This window comes from Oncorhynchus mykiss, chromosome 8 (genome assembly GCF_013265735.2).
Source record: "Oncorhynchus mykiss isolate Arlee chromosome 8, USDA_OmykA_1.1, whole genome shotgun sequence".
In the NCBI taxonomy this organism is placed as follows: domain Eukaryota; kingdom Metazoa; phylum Chordata; class Actinopteri; order Salmoniformes; family Salmonidae; genus Oncorhynchus; species Oncorhynchus mykiss.
In genome coordinates, this window is record NC_048572.1 from 12,928,814 (window position 1) to 12,943,959 (window position 15,146).

A 15,146-nucleotide genomic window follows, 5' to 3' on the forward strand; every position below is an offset into this window, starting at 1 on the left:
TTTCCACTTGAACACCTCAGTTGTAGGCCATTTTCCAAGGAAAGTGGAAAAATCATGTTGGGTTGTATTTGAGTGGAACGTCCCTTTAAAAACAGTAATAAAGAACAATAGGTTTCCTTTTGAGTAGAACATCCTTTTAATACATAAAAGGTCATCAATTGAACATAAATAGTTAATAGGAGGGACTTTCACTAAGAAAGGGCCTGACAGTCAGTGCAAATAGAGGTAAAGGTAGAGTAGGGGCTCTATTCAGTCTGTATTGCAGAAATGTAAAAGTCATTTCATATTGAGCCGACATCCGCAACGTTTACCGTAAATGCAGACTCCGCTAATGTGGGAGCATTGCCTTTAAATTACGCTGAATTTCTGCGATACGGATTGAATAGAGCCCTTAAAGTGCCACGGTTTTTCTTGTGGAGAGACCGTGTCCAGTCCAGGTGCTTTTTTCCCCCTGTTGACTCTGACATCATGTTCTCCTGCTGTTGATGTTGGCTTGCATGGGTAAACTGAAGTCATGCCACATGTTGGGTGTCTGCAGCACCAGTTGCCATGATGACCCTAAGAAACACGTGGTTAACAGAGAGTGCCAGGTCAGTGACATCATCAGTCCTTCCTTGCTTCCTCTCAAATTTGTTCAATGTTTTATAGTTCTGTGAAACCAGAGACGGCACTAAGCTGAGTCCATCACACAGAGAGAGAGAGAGCACGAGAGAATGAAAAGAGAGAAATTATATGCTAAGGAGAGAGAGTCCTCAATACCCTGTAAGGTGAAATTGAGGAAACAGGTTTCACCTGATGGCCCTCTAAATTCCATTAGTGTGAAATAGGACATTGGTGCTCTTGTTAATTCAATTATCATTGACGTTTGACTCAGTCTGGGATTTTAGACAACTGGAGTTGGTATTAGATGAAGTAAACCCAGTTGAAGAATTTAAAAACAAATAATGTATCTCACCTCAAGCCCCCTTGGATGGGCCTGGTCAAACTTTTCTATTTACGCCATTTCATTTTCATGCAAACTGATTCAAATCTACTGTATGATTGTAAAGGTATGACAGACAGCCATATTACCGGCTTCCATTCTGACCCAGCCCAGGAGGCGGTCTGAGAAGGTAAAGGGGGCGTGGTCCCAGAGGTCAAGTTCCAGAGTGCAGATCTGGAGGTCATAGGGCGTGACTCTGCTGAAGAGCAGCTGGTGAGACCACGCCGGACTGGGCTTCTTCAGGACAGGGGTCCTCTGGACCAGCTCTCTGGACCCGGGAAGAGTCAAGCACCTAAAATACAAACATGTAAAGATAAACTGTTATGGGATTTTTTATGATATAATGACTAAATGATGTATACATTTAGCTTAGAATTATAACTAAACAGAATACTACTCTGTTACTGTATGAATGTATGAATCTTATTATAACCATAATACTGAATATGATGTGTGTAGCTTGTGTCAAGAATTAGAACAAGGATTTTCTGTTCCTTGTTAGAAACGAATGGAGCTATCGTCAGACCGGCTGGAATACTGTGTTCCTTACAGGACATTCTGTCCCTACCCAGGGAGGGGAGAGACCTTGGGCTTGTAGTAGATTGTTTAACAGGTGGCAGACAATGTGAGAAGGCTTGTGAACTATATTGCCATTGTATCTGAGAGGAGGAGGGACATTTATGACAAAACGTGAGGTATATAAACCAATGTACATGGTATTATGACCAGAGCTCTACGCCATTGATTAATTTTGAGACTGGTCTCTGTCCATTTTATGCAAATAAGAATCTTACAAATTCTTAGAAACGGACAGTGTTTTAATTGAATTGGTTAATGAACACAATAATTAAATTCCTCTAACATAAACATATAGTTCATAAAACACACACACACACACGTACTGTATGTATGCATGAAACACATGTACTCATAGATACATAAACACATAACACACCTAAAACAGACACACAATATCACACCCCAGCAAACACACACACTAATCATACATTTACCCTTTCACATAGGTGTTCTGACTGTTGTTTGCTTTAGTGGGCAGATTTTTGGCACCAGTAACAAGAACAGTCAGTTGACCAACATCATGTGGTCCAATATGAACCGCTGTGAGGAGGAACAAAATAAATCAAGGTCATTTCAAACCAATATAAGGATCTTCTGACCACTGGTACTGTAAAAACACACTGTAAACTGTTTCAAAATCAGGTCTTATTCATTAGACACCAAACAGGTGAAAACAAAATGAAACAGGGAGGGACTAACTGAGATATAAACATTTGTTTTCTGTAGCAAAACGTTTCGGTGCGTGAACGGTAGAGAGTCAACTTACCATCTGTGTGGCAAACCCAGGACGGCTGGGACAAGGAGGTGAACTTCATTCTGACCAGCAGTTCTCCTGCTGTATCCTGCTCTACTGCATTCCCTTCTGGACTCTCAGGCTATTGACCGAGAGAGAGAAATAAGAGTGAGATAGAGAGAGGACAGAGGAGACACACCAGCAAGTTGAGCAAAACTTTTTCCTAAAAATATTGTTTTATAAAGATAAAGGGTATTGTGTGAACGTTTCTTCATGGTCAGCAGTTATACCCTACCTTTGGACACAGGGGGTACCAGTTGGAGCCCTGGGTGGTGCTGTCCTTAAATATACAGCCCTCCAGCGGGACGAGGACCTCTCCCAGAAACACCTTGTTCTTCAGGGTCGCAGAGTGCCACACAGACACCTGCAGAGTACTCCTGGACAACAAGGGGCTCTCCATCTGGCACTGTGCATCAGGGAATACAATACATAGGTGGGTGAAAAACAGGAGATTTCATTGCCATGTAGCCTATTCCACTCACTACTTTTAAGCCAGTTCAGGGTATTCTTTAGACACTAAATTGAAGCTTGTTTTGATTTTAAGTTGAACAAGTTTTTACTATGTTTTGTAGTGTCCAAATGAATATGACCCATAATATTTGTCTCCTTACCTGTAAAATGTCATTATAAATGGGATCCGTTGTGTTCCTCTTGATAGTTGTCTTCAGTTTGCTGCTCTGAGACTTCTCCGGCAGTAGGTAGACTTTGACGTACCTGCCCATGATGTTGACACATACAGTACAGCGTGAGGAGATCTAGTTTGCAAATGGATATATCAGTACAACAGAGAGTAATAATCTGTTATGAAAGACATAGAATTACTAGAATGGGCCTCCCCAATCAAGTCAGCATTCAATGATGGGTAGGGCCTATTTCTATAATCTGGTGTATTGAGTAATAATGCTTACGGGTGACACTTCTTCCTCTTGATATCTCCATATGCCAGGTTTCTGCAGCCGTTTATTGTGATCTCCAGGCAGGAAGTGATGTGGTTGAAGGCGATGGCGAGCTTTAGCTCCCCTGTCACTCTGTTGATCTCCAAGAGACCACAGTCTGTACCAGTGCTACTAGCACTACTGCCCTGTAATATTAATTATATATATTTTTTATATACAGATCAACATGTCACATTGCCTCTTTAAAAGGATGTTATGACAGCATAATGCAGGTCTATTCCGTAATGTATTCAGATGATTTGGATGCATTGCTTTCTAGCTTCTCCGCCAGCGACAAGACTATGCAGCTATGCGAGACATGAAAAAGACACGACAACCACATAACAACAATCCTTATCTGATAAAATGTCAAATAGATTGTGAAGTTTGGCACGAGCTGCTGTTGCACAAGTCCCTGTGTTCTTTATGTCTCTTTTCTTCATCATCAGGGCACTCAACTCACCCTCTTTCCCCATGAGTACTCTGAACCCAGGGAAAGGTCCTCATCCGCCCCTGATGAGAAACTGCTCTGGTCATCATTCCGGCTCTTCTTGAACAGGTTGGTAAGACTGGGGCCTTTGGTAAGCTGTGAGGAGAGAGGTTGTGTCTGTTGAAATATGGTATACTTTTGTTCATTTTCTAGTGAATTTCCAGGGAAGCGCAACTGGTACTTGAATCCGGGTCCCTGCGTCTGTCAGTCCAACATCTTAGCCATTCCACTGAGAGGCTTGAACCTCTTGACAAGATGGAAATGTGTATCATTATTAAAGGTTGTTCCAATAGCTGTTTCTAAAGTCTCCCTCTTTCCTGTCTGAAATAGTTGTCAGTGTCATACGTGTCATATGTAGGTGGGGTCTCTTTGATTTTACCCCAGGGGTTTGACAAAATATATGTGGTCTGTGACTTGATAGTGTGATACTTTGACAAAGTTGAGGGGTTGATATGTATTTGGTTTCTCTTACATTGTTGTATTTGTTGATGTTTGTGTCAGAGAGGCTTTTCTAGCCAGTGCTCTGTCCCCGCCTGTTGTCCACTGTAAGAAGATCCTGTTCCACTCGTACATCCTGTTGCGACCTGGAGAACCCTGCAACCCGAACGGTAGGGCGGATAACACACACAGACCGTCTCCAACCATAACATAGCACTTCTGACGTGCTGCTTGCGAACAAGCTTCAATATAGATACAGTATCATATCTTATCTTATTTCCTAGGTGCGGTTTCCTTAACACCGACAACTGATCGCAAGGATATCTTATCGACAAATTACATTAAGGTTTGCGATAACGCTCAGAGGAAATGTGTCACTGTTTTGACTTTCTTGGATCCTAGTTCTCACCAAGATGTACATAAAATTACTTCATATTGAAAGATCATACCGTTTTCTTTTTTTACAGAGACCTTGGCTGCGTTTCAAAATCATAAAAGACACACCCTAGTCCACTTACCTTATGCCCTTGGGGGAATCCCTGTAGCCATATTTGTCTTCGGTCCAAATGACTAGCCAAGCAAGGGAAGTTTGCACTGAAAACCTCTGCGACAGAAGTTTCCTGGACTCAAACTCAGTATTTCTAGTGGCACAGCTAGCACAGTGATGCAGTGCCTTAGACCACTGCACCACTCGGGAGGCCCAGGGTGTGTCTTTAAAGTGTTTGGAATGCAGCCTTTTTCTTCGTAAATACCAAAATGGCTCAAAAGAGTCACTTACTTCTCATGTGGCTTGTGAGGGAAACCATCAGGTCCTCCATAGACTTGGTGAATGGTTTTTTAAAGGAATTGTTCAGTCCCTAGAGATGATTGACAATACATCTGACAGACCAAGTCATAATTGTGGTTCATGAAACTGTGAAGGAGTGAGCCCTTCACAACCTATTTATTGAATAAAATAAGTTGTATGCAGAATCCCTTTCATTTTAACAATTCATAATTCCAGGCAATTCTATAGCTGCAATGTCAATTGCACCTCTTGGATTTTTTGGACATCATGTTCAAATCATCTATAAGTGACTTTGTTGAGCTTCAATCAATTTGAGATACTTTTGGATGATTTGGACATGATGCGCGAAAAATGCTAATATCGGGCCCATGACTTGAGTGGGATTTGTGCCACAAACGCTAAAATGTTAGCACGTGGAAACAGTGCTAGGGAAACATAACCAAAGCATGGATTGCTGCCAGACCATGTCCATAGACTGCTTACAGAGGAAGGAAACCAACCTTTTACAATAAGTTAAGCATTTTTGCACATGTTACTTCTCAGATGGTTTTTAAAGCCTTTTAAGTGGTAGATCATTTGGATATCTTTATTTGACCTTACCCCTGATCTGCTGAAGGATGGACCATCGTAATAGGGTGGAGCGGTTGGAGGAACGACTGTTATATGACTGGAAAGTGAAACACACACACAGAGAATGCTATTTCCATATTTCTATTAAACATGACCTATAATTCATCACAATATAAGTTAAATAGTTTTTCTTCCCCCCCAAAATGTAGTAGTTAAATAAGCAGTTTTTCTACGTTTGAACGGTGTGGGTGTATACTGGTTGCTAAAAACAGTAATAACAAGTAAACAGCTGATTGGCCAGGCCAGCCAATGAGACGTCTCGGCCAAAAACGTGACATCACGTTATATGAGGAAATGCCAAACATTTTTGAAACAGTCAGATAGTTTGAAGTGGGTTTTTTTAAGTGTTTTTTTTCCTCTCACAAATGTATGCTTTGGCCACACAAGTATAGGATAAGTCAACCATTATTTGGGCATGACTTAACAGAATGAGCTTTTAAAAGTGATATTTTCACTGAACAGTGTTTTGCACACCAATTTCTGATGTTTTTAAATATTGATAAAGTACATACCTGCATCCATCTGTGTCTAATATCTCTATCAGACACTATGGTCACATAATACAGTAGTATACAATACATTTATAAATTATGACTGCCCATTGACTCACCTCAACCTCTGGTAAGACTTTAGTAGCTTCTCCCCAACAGTCTCATGCCTTTCTGTAAATTAAAAGAGTATTGCTATAGCTGCCAACACCAGTACACATACACTATTAAATATTACTGTTATGGACTCTATCCCACTCTCCCGGGCAATGTCCTAGCAGACAGAAACAATGCATTATTCAGTCAAAGCAGTTCTCTAAACCATACACACATTAGAAGATTATGTAGAAGACCACTTTTCAATACCATGCAAAACAACTGAAACACATCTAGCTGTATGATGTATTACTTGACTAGTCCTGTACTGTATAGCTGTGTTTTTAGACATACTTTGAGTGCATATGGCTTCATACTTTTTCATACTGCCATTTTACTTCTGAGAGAATTAGGCATGTGAGGGGTAAAGGAAACAAACCCGAGTCAGGTGGAAATTTCTTGGCCCTTTCTTCCAAAAACCACTCCCCGGACCTGATCTTAACCTTCCTAAGAAGTGTGAAGAAATGCATTTGAGATAAATTATCCTTTGTTTACCAGGGCTGTTAAATTCTGGTCCTGGAAGGCCGAAACACTTCTGGTTTTTGTTTCTACTTGCTAGTAAATTACACTCACCTGTTGTCCCAGGTTGGAATTAGTCCCTTATAAGAAGGACAGGATGAAACCCAGAAGTGTTTTAGCCCTCCAGGACCGATATTGAACAGCCCTGGTTTAGATTACAAAGGAAATACTGTACATTTTGTCAGTTCATTCTCTCAACATGTTAACACGCCTTAAAATATTGAATAAAGGATAGAGGATACCAATAATAAAGAGGTTAGAGCATACAGTTAGAGGTTAGAGGTTAGAGGTTAGAGCATACATTCTATGTTACGGCACTGAGATGACAGTATGTTATTGCACTAACATAAAAGTATATGTTATAACAATTACATAACATTCTATGTTACAGTGCTGACATGTGAGTCTATGTTACAGTTTTGGTATTGACATAACTTTCTATGTTACGGTTCTGACATCTAAGTCTATGTTACAGCACTGACATGCCTCCTACCTGTAGGCGTGGCAGACGGTACACTTCCAGTCCAGGGCGGACACGCCCACACGACACTTGTTGCAGACGCGGTGGCTGCAGCCTCGGCACACGGCGCCCGAGTTCCAGAACATTCCCAACGGCCTCTGACAGCGGGCGCAAGTCCTTTCGCTGTACTGCCGGGCAAAACTCTTGGCACCTTTCCTTCGGATCTCCTGTAGCTCCGTCTTCAGCCTCCTGTAACAGTAGATGGTCGCAGGTGGGGGATACAGCACAGGAGGTTGGTGGCAACTTAATTGGGGAGGACAAGCTCGTGGTAATGGCTGGAGTGGAATTAGTGGAATGGTATTAAACACATGGTTTCTATGTGTCTGATGCCATTCCATTTGCTTCGTTCTGGCCATTATTATGAGCCGTCCTCCCCTCAGCAGCCTGAGGTACAGTAACGATGGCAGTGGTTTAACTGTACTGATCATCTCTTCGCATCCACTTTTCCTGTCAGTCAGCCACTGGCAATTCATTCTAATGAAATGCATTATAGTATTAATGATACATTTTACACCAACGATTGTGAATACTATTTTGAGGAGCATCAGTTAAGCGTTGTCATTGTCTCCACAATTCCTGAAGTACCCTCTGAGTGTTGTTGTTATACAGTGTGTCCATGCAGTAAATGTGAAAAGCTTGGCTGAAGTAAATTATGTTGTCTACCTTATCCTGTCGTCATCCGTGCTGCGCAAAAGTTTGTCTCTCTGAAGAACCTCCAGAACCTTCTCTCTCTCCAGAGCCTTGAGCACGCCCAGATCCATCTGTAAAAATGTGAGTTTCTTTCTTCTCTCGTCCCCACTTTACCTCTCTAGTCTCTCCTTTTCTCTCTCTCTCTCTCGCTTATTCTTCTTCTGTCTCCTCCCTTTGTTCCACCCTCTTTCTCTTTTTATTGGGTGCCGGATGTTGCTTCAAGCTGGACGACGTCTTCACTTGTTACCAGACTGAGGGCAGAATGAAAGTCATGTTGATTTCGCTGCACAGTCAGAGACATCCCATGTCCCCGTCACGATATTCACAGAAGCTCTCTCCGCTTCGCATCACAGACCTTGATGTGTTTCTGCCCTGGTGACCAGCACTACCTCTTACGCTCTGCTCTCTAACCCATTCATAGTGCTGCATCCAAGAAGCAAACTCTGACCTACAGTCACAGGGATCCTCTTCACAAAGTCCGATGACTGATGTTCACTTTGTTCACTAGGACAAGAAAAGAGCAACCAGTCATTTAGTCATTGTAGCCCTCACAGTAACGTCCCACTCACTAAGGCAGAACAGGGAAAGACCAACAGAATGACAATGCCGCATGCTGTGCACAGGAGGTTGGTGGCCCCTTAATTGGGGAGGACGGGCTCGTGGTAATGGCTGGAGCGGAATAGGTAGAATGATATCAAATATATGGTTTCCATGTGTTTGATGCCATTGCATTAACTCAATTGCAGCCATTATTATGTGCTGTCCTCTCCTCAGCAGCCTCCACTGGTGCTGTGTATAATGCTACAGTATCAGAGCCATCTGATAACCCATTGAACGTATCTCGCCCTTCCTCCCGACTCCTGTATTGTACACTTGCCCTTAATGTCACAGTGCTTTGCTCAGAATAGTAAATCCCATTTGGTCCTGCCACAGCTCCCACATGCACCGATCCTCTCACAGCAAGCTGACTACTCTGCCACGGTAATGTAGTGATGCTCCAGTGAAGGCATCACACACACACACGTTATCCAAATGCCAACCGCTGCATTATTAATGTCTCTGTTTTTCTTTTTTTAGTTTGGGAGGTGGGATGTGAAGTATGGTGAGAAAGAGCGTCATCAGAGTGTATTTTGGTTTGGGAGAGGAGATGTAATCTGAAGCTTGGTGAGAAAGGGGGATAGAGCCTCATTAGTGACTGGATGCCATCATGTGTTGTCTCTGCCTTTCTCCATGACAGCAGAGGGCCACTGTAAACAATCAGTGTCACAATTAATGTGATCAATCCCCCATGGCGAAGCAGCAGCATCTTTATGGTTCTGCCCCAAATGACACCCTATTCCCTACAGCCCTATGGGTACTGGTCAAAAGTAGTGCACTAGATAGGGAATAGGGTGTCATTTGGGATGCATTTTCTGCATTTCTGATAAAGAGAGTGGACAGGAGACACTGAGCAGAAAGAGTGCAACAAGTGTAACAAGTTTTCTCCTATTAAATTAACTGCTATCTTTTGATAATATACTGTAGTTATACAATACAATATTATAATATATTAATATTCCATGTATAACTAAAAGTAGCTCTTCCACTTGTTTCTCAACTGTGTGCAGGGGTTGAAATTATGCCTATAAAAAATATGAGGTATTTTCAGGAGCTGTTTTTCAAATGCAGCATCAGACTTTAGCCTAACTTCAATACCATTTACAGCACTAAATTTGAATGGCAAATGTCAGTCCGTTTCTGACCGTCATATTAAACCGTTAAACTGTCATGGTGAAATGCACTAATTTAATGATTACCGGCGCTAGCAGACCACCATGACAGCTTAAGTGTAGATAATGGGGATGAGGGCTATGCTTGGTTAATGAGAATGATGAATTCCCAGACGTGACGGTGACCTGATTCAATCCACCACAGTAATGACAGTAGGACACCTCACTGTGTGTGTGTGTGTGTGTGTGCACGTGCGCACACACACACTCGCTTAGGGCCTTCTGGGGGTCCTAAGCGAGATTTGGTTGCCCCCCCCCCCCCCCACCACCTCCTCATGGATGGCATAACATTTTAGTGGCCCTCCTCTTGACGGCAGAGAGAAAATGTAAGTTTGAAAGTTTATTTCTTGTAATTTTACCATGGGGCGGAGAGAACATTTTGACATTTTAAACATCCAAAATTATTACTTTTTGGCTGAAAGACAATGTCCATAATTTACACAACAATTTAAGTCAATAAATCATTGTATTATATATTTCAGGTTGATGTGGAAATCCAATGTGGTAACTTCAGATATTTTCAGTGCGTTTGCCCTATTTTTTTATTTTTTTTTACCAGTAAATTGACTGAGACAACCTGGGGAATAGTTACTGGGGAGAGGAGGGAATGAGCCAATTGGAAGCTGGGGATGATTAGGTAGCCAGCATGGTATTTGGGCCAGGACACCAGGGTTAACACCCCTACTCTTACAATAAGTGCCATGGGATCTTAGGCAACCACAGAGAGTCAGGACACCTGTTTAACATCCCATCTGAAAGACAGCACCCTACACAGGGAAATGACCCCAATCACTGCCCTGGAGAATTGGGATATTTTTTTTTAGACCAGAGGAGAGAGTTCCTCCTACTGGCCCACCAAAACACCACTTCTAGCAGCACCTTGGTCTCCCATCCCGGACCAAACCTGCTTAGCTTCAGAGGCAAGCCAGCAGTCAGATGCAGGGTGGTATGCTACAGGCCGTGTGTTATGACAAGCTAATACTTTTCAGTCTACGTATCTTTTCAGGGCTGGGTTTTATTTGAATGTTACCACCAACCAGCATGGCATTTATTAATCAGAAACACTTGCAAAGTTATTCCTCTTTGCGAGTCGCGAGTGAGCTGAGCAATATAATCGATGATCTTTAGCTGAGCCAAACAGCTTTTCGCCTGAGCTATGGAGCAAATGTATTGTTTTGCACCTCCACTTTTCTTAACCAGCAAATTATCATAATCCATTAGATAATTTGTCAAGTTTCACTTATTTTTGAGCCAGTCTGTATTTTGTAAATGGTGAAATTGATTGCACTTTGGAATCCCGCTTCCCCCGTCGCTCCGAGATTAATGGTTTGACCATGCTCCCATGCTTTGATAGCCTTATACCAACCATCCTGATCTCGCCAGCTCACATTCTGGCCCCGTTTCAAGCTCAAAGTAGACGGCCCTAAACCCTCAGCCCTTTGGGGAATTCCATCGGTTATATTTGTCGTCAGTCCAAATAATTAGCCAAGCAAAGGAAGTTAATTGAGTTTGCGAGTGTACAATGATGTTCACTTCGAAGCCTGAAACGCCCAATAATTAAATTCGCAATGATTGTACATCCGCTAAGAAAAGTCCGCCAAAGCATGGAACCTCATCGTCAATATGGAGTCAACATACAAATGTAAGTAAAAACGAATTTGAATAAGTTAGAAATTGTGCTACTAATCTATATACATGTACTTTCTGTATTGATTTGTTGTTAATAAAAAAAATAGTGTCCACTTAATTAGAGGGTGTGTATTTTAAGTGTTTAATGCAGATTGTGTTTCGTGTAGAGAAACAGAATGTGAGCTCGCGAGATCAGGATGGTTCGTACGAGGCTACTGCTTTGATTAGTGCATCTAGAAATCACAAGTGTCTATCCGATAATGAAAAGGCATCCGCACATTTATTTTTAGCGGATGTATCTATTTTGTGCTGTTACATTTCTATTGTTGTTTCGTGTCAGATGCGTTCAGGTTGTTGATACATAACAGTATAATTTGCGGCGTGCATCATGATCAAAGTCATTGTACTTTGTATAATTTGACTTCCCCCTAGTTGTGAGAACCATGTCATGTGCACGGGCCAGTGTAGTGAACTATATGTAATTACATTTCTAGTTTAATTACATTTTACAGTAGCTTGGTGGTAGCCTAACTAAATTCAAATCTTGGTAGTGTTTTCAGTTGTTCATTACTTTTTGACATGTGGTATAGCTAACTACTGGAACTACACAATCCTTTTTTTGCTAAATGAAAACCAAATATGGGTGAAGTTGGCAAGAATTTACAGACTTGTTTAGCTTGAAACACTTTTTGTGTGCCTAATTATTTTTGTGTTTAGGCTAAATTACACATTCTGTTGACATTGGACTATGGACATTCTGTTGACATTGATCTGTTTTTTCAATTTATGGTCTATGACATTTCAGATTTAGATACGATAATTATCTAGTAGTTTAGATGTAGTGAACTACTTTTTCCAACTTTAGCTTTAATGTAACTGAAGTTCCAGTGTGAAGTAATTGGTAGCTAAGTAAACTATATTTTCAGTGTAGCTTCCCCAAGACTGGCACGGGCTGATTTGACATTGCTGTAGCTAAGCCTGTGTCATTCTTCAGAGGTGAAACATAAATGAGAATTTCCGCAATAGGACAGAAAGCAAAATTCCTACAATTCTACACAATTTGTCATGACTTATGCCATGTTAATATGATATGAGTGAGAATGACTAACAAGATCAATGTGGCCACATGGTGGTCAGGCCCCCTAGTCATGTGCGCTGTGTGCCTGGTTGGTATTCGGCCATGATTAACACAAGTTTAGATAGCTGACCAATTGTCAGCTAATTGAGTGACTGACATAATAAGAGAGAAACTGCTGATGCACAACCAAGTTTTGAGATTGAATGAAATTGAATTTTACTATTCTTACTCTCAATAGTAAATTGAGACCCCGACTGAGTTAATTAAAAAAAAAGTGGGCACCATGAGAGTATAGTGCGTTCTCACAGCAGCCGGGGGTCCTAAGTGTGACCGCTTATGTCGTTTATGCCTGGAGCCGGCCCGGTGTATGTGTGTGGGACCACATACGTGTCTGTCTGCTGTGAGAACTCATGTGGCCCACAGACACGTTACCCAAGCATATACACGTTTCCTGGAAGAAGTTACCTCGCTGCTAACCAATAATTACTTACCTTACTCAACTCGTCCGAAGAGATGTACATAGCAACAGGAGACACCACCATTTCTTCAGTGGTGTAAAGTAATGAAGTAAAAATACTTGAAAGTACTACTTTAGTAGTTTTTTAGGGTATCTTTATTTTACTTTACTATATTTTTTACTACTTTTACTTTTACTTCACTACATTCCTAATAAAAATTACTATTTTTACTCCATACATTTTCCCGACACCCCAACAAATTACTATTTACATTTTGAATCCTAGCAGGACAAGAAATGGGCTAATTCACACACTTCTCAAGAGAACATTCCTGGTCATCCCTAATAACTCTGATCTGGCGGACTCACTAAACATGTGTTTAGTTTGTAAATGATGTCTGAGTGTTGGAGTCTTTTTCCACCATTGCAGTTCTGTATCCTCACAGTTCAACACAGATACCAAATAAAGCTCCTCTGAAATAGGTTGCATTTCTCACCAGGGTTGAGATCAATTTAAATTCAGTCAATCTAGGCAAGGATAAGCAATGGGTTTCTCCATGAATTGCTAAGTTAACTCCCTGAATTGACTGAATTGAAATGGAATTGACATGTGGTGACTACAACAGTGTTTCTCACAGAAGAGATCTAAGCGCCCACCGGCTGCCGAGCCATGGCTATGCAGACAACTAAAAGAGAGCACAGATGAAACAACCACAGAATAGAAACCTATGCATTGCTTTGCAGCAGATTCAGAATGAGAGCAATTTCAAACACCTACAGTACCACTCACAGTCATAAAGACAAATCCTAAATGCTCTGTAGAGGCTGTAGATCACTTTAAAAGTAATTTACCTCCTTAGTATACTGCTGAGCATTGCAGTAACGGAATATGCAATAGTCCTATACTGTGGATGGCAACTGGAAGGACTAAATCCTAAGAATCATCCAGCAATGCCAGGGTTAGGTAGAGGCCACCAAGCTGACAAGGCCTTGAGGCATTGACCTCATGGAATACCTAGTTTCTTATATTATCCTTAAAATTGCCTCATGTGCAAACCAATCAAACAAAGAAAAAACAATTGTGGCACTTACTGAAGAACAGCTACTGTATCAGCTGCATGAGCCGTTTCTTCTCAAAGCCCCCCACCAAAAAAAGTAAAACAGTCAGATGAAGACAGGATCTTACCTCTTGAGCTGAGGCCTCAGTGCTGTTTGTATGACTCGTGGTCACCCTGAGAGAGGCAGATTCTTATGTGCAGCCAAGGTAACAAGGAAAACACTTCACTTTCTGTTTCCTTCCTTCCTGCTGTCACACAACTGCTGCTTGACAGAGCTGAGGTGAATGAGGTTGGTTGAAGTGGCCCCGGGTGCAATTTCTTCTTCCTTTGGTTTTCTTTGTTGAGGGCCCGGTTTAGGGTGTGTGTGGCAGGGGAGGAAGTATTTTTGTAAAATTAGCCATTGTTAATGGAACCCCATTGTGAGAGGTTTTGTTGTTGTATTGTAGGCTCTGCCTTAATTTGTGCTGTCTGACACCTGGAGTTGCAAGGAAAACGGTCAAGGAACAATTGTTTATTTAAGGACTAGTCAGCCCTTTATCTCTTTGGTACAGTATCCAGAGCACTGAATGTGGTAGAATACTACTATAGGATCCATGTCTGGTTTCTGTCTGAATGTAATGCGATGCGAAGCGGCAGAGAAGTCAGGCGCAGGAGAGCAGAAACTGATTTACAACGGTTGTGGTTAATAACCAGAAACCACCGTCAACAGAATAATTCAATAAATGGGTCAAACAAAACCCTGTAACTAACAGCATACCGTGCACAAGCACAACAACAAACAATTACGGACATGGGGGGGGGGGGGGAACAGAGGGTTAAATACTCAACATGTAATTGATGGAATTGGAACCAGGTGTGATGGAAGACAAGACAAAACTAATGGAAAATGAAAAGTGGATTGGCGATAGCTAGAAGGTCGGTGACGTCGACCGCCGCCCGAACAAACCAACTTCGTCGGAAGTCGTGACACTGAAACTTGTTTACTGAGGATAACTCGGATGCTATCTATATGGATGTATGATCTCAGTGGTCAGGGTGAACTCTGAATTACTATATGCAAAAACTTTTTATGGTCCTCTCAGGCAGTGGCGATTTAAGCATGTCAATCTTGGTGTGGAAAACTCTAAGCCACAACACAACACTAAGCA

At 41.7% G+C, this 15,146-nt stretch overlaps 1 protein-coding gene across 1 annotated transcript; it reads right to left on the bottom strand.

Moving 5' to 3' along the window:
• Positions 1 to 449: 449 nt before the first annotated feature.
• sytl3 (synaptotagmin-like 3) lies at positions 450 to 14,322 on the bottom strand. Its single transcript, XM_036986824.1, has 17 exons — positions 14,127 to 14,322; positions 7,981 to 8,511; positions 7,291 to 7,506; positions 6,658 to 6,725; positions 6,245 to 6,296; positions 5,605 to 5,671; positions 4,996 to 5,074; positions 4,313 to 4,373; positions 4,252 to 4,270; positions 3,753 to 3,875; positions 3,263 to 3,435; positions 2,966 to 3,068; positions 2,590 to 2,760; positions 2,328 to 2,436; positions 1,996 to 2,101; positions 1,072 to 1,274; positions 450 to 558 (listed from the first exon to the last, which is right to left on the bottom strand). Exons 2-17 carry the CDS (start codon positions 8,076 to 8,078, stop codon positions 467 to 469), a joined length of 1,740 nt encoding a protein of 579 aa, XP_036842719.1. The 5' UTR covers positions 8,079 to 8,511; positions 14,127 to 14,322; the 3' UTR covers positions 450 to 466.
• Between the last annotated feature and the right edge of the window lie 824 nt (positions 14,323 to 15,146).

What these genes read in the sequence shown, in the direction of transcription:
- sytl3 (XM_036986824.1), bottom strand. Translation starts at nt 8,078, where the DNA reads ATGGATCTGGGCGTGCTCAAGGCTCTGGAGAGAGAGAAGGTTCTGGAG. An exon ending in AAGAGGAAGAAGTGTCACCC is followed by an intron (nt 3,069 to 3,262) that starts GTAAGCATTATT and finishes CATCATGGGCAG; the next exon opens with GTACGTCAAAGTCTACCTAC. An exon ending in CAGAACACCTATGTGAAAGG is followed by an intron (nt 1,275 to 1,995) that starts GTAAATGTATGA and finishes TTTGTATTTTAG; the next exon opens with GTGCTTGACTCTTCCCGGGT.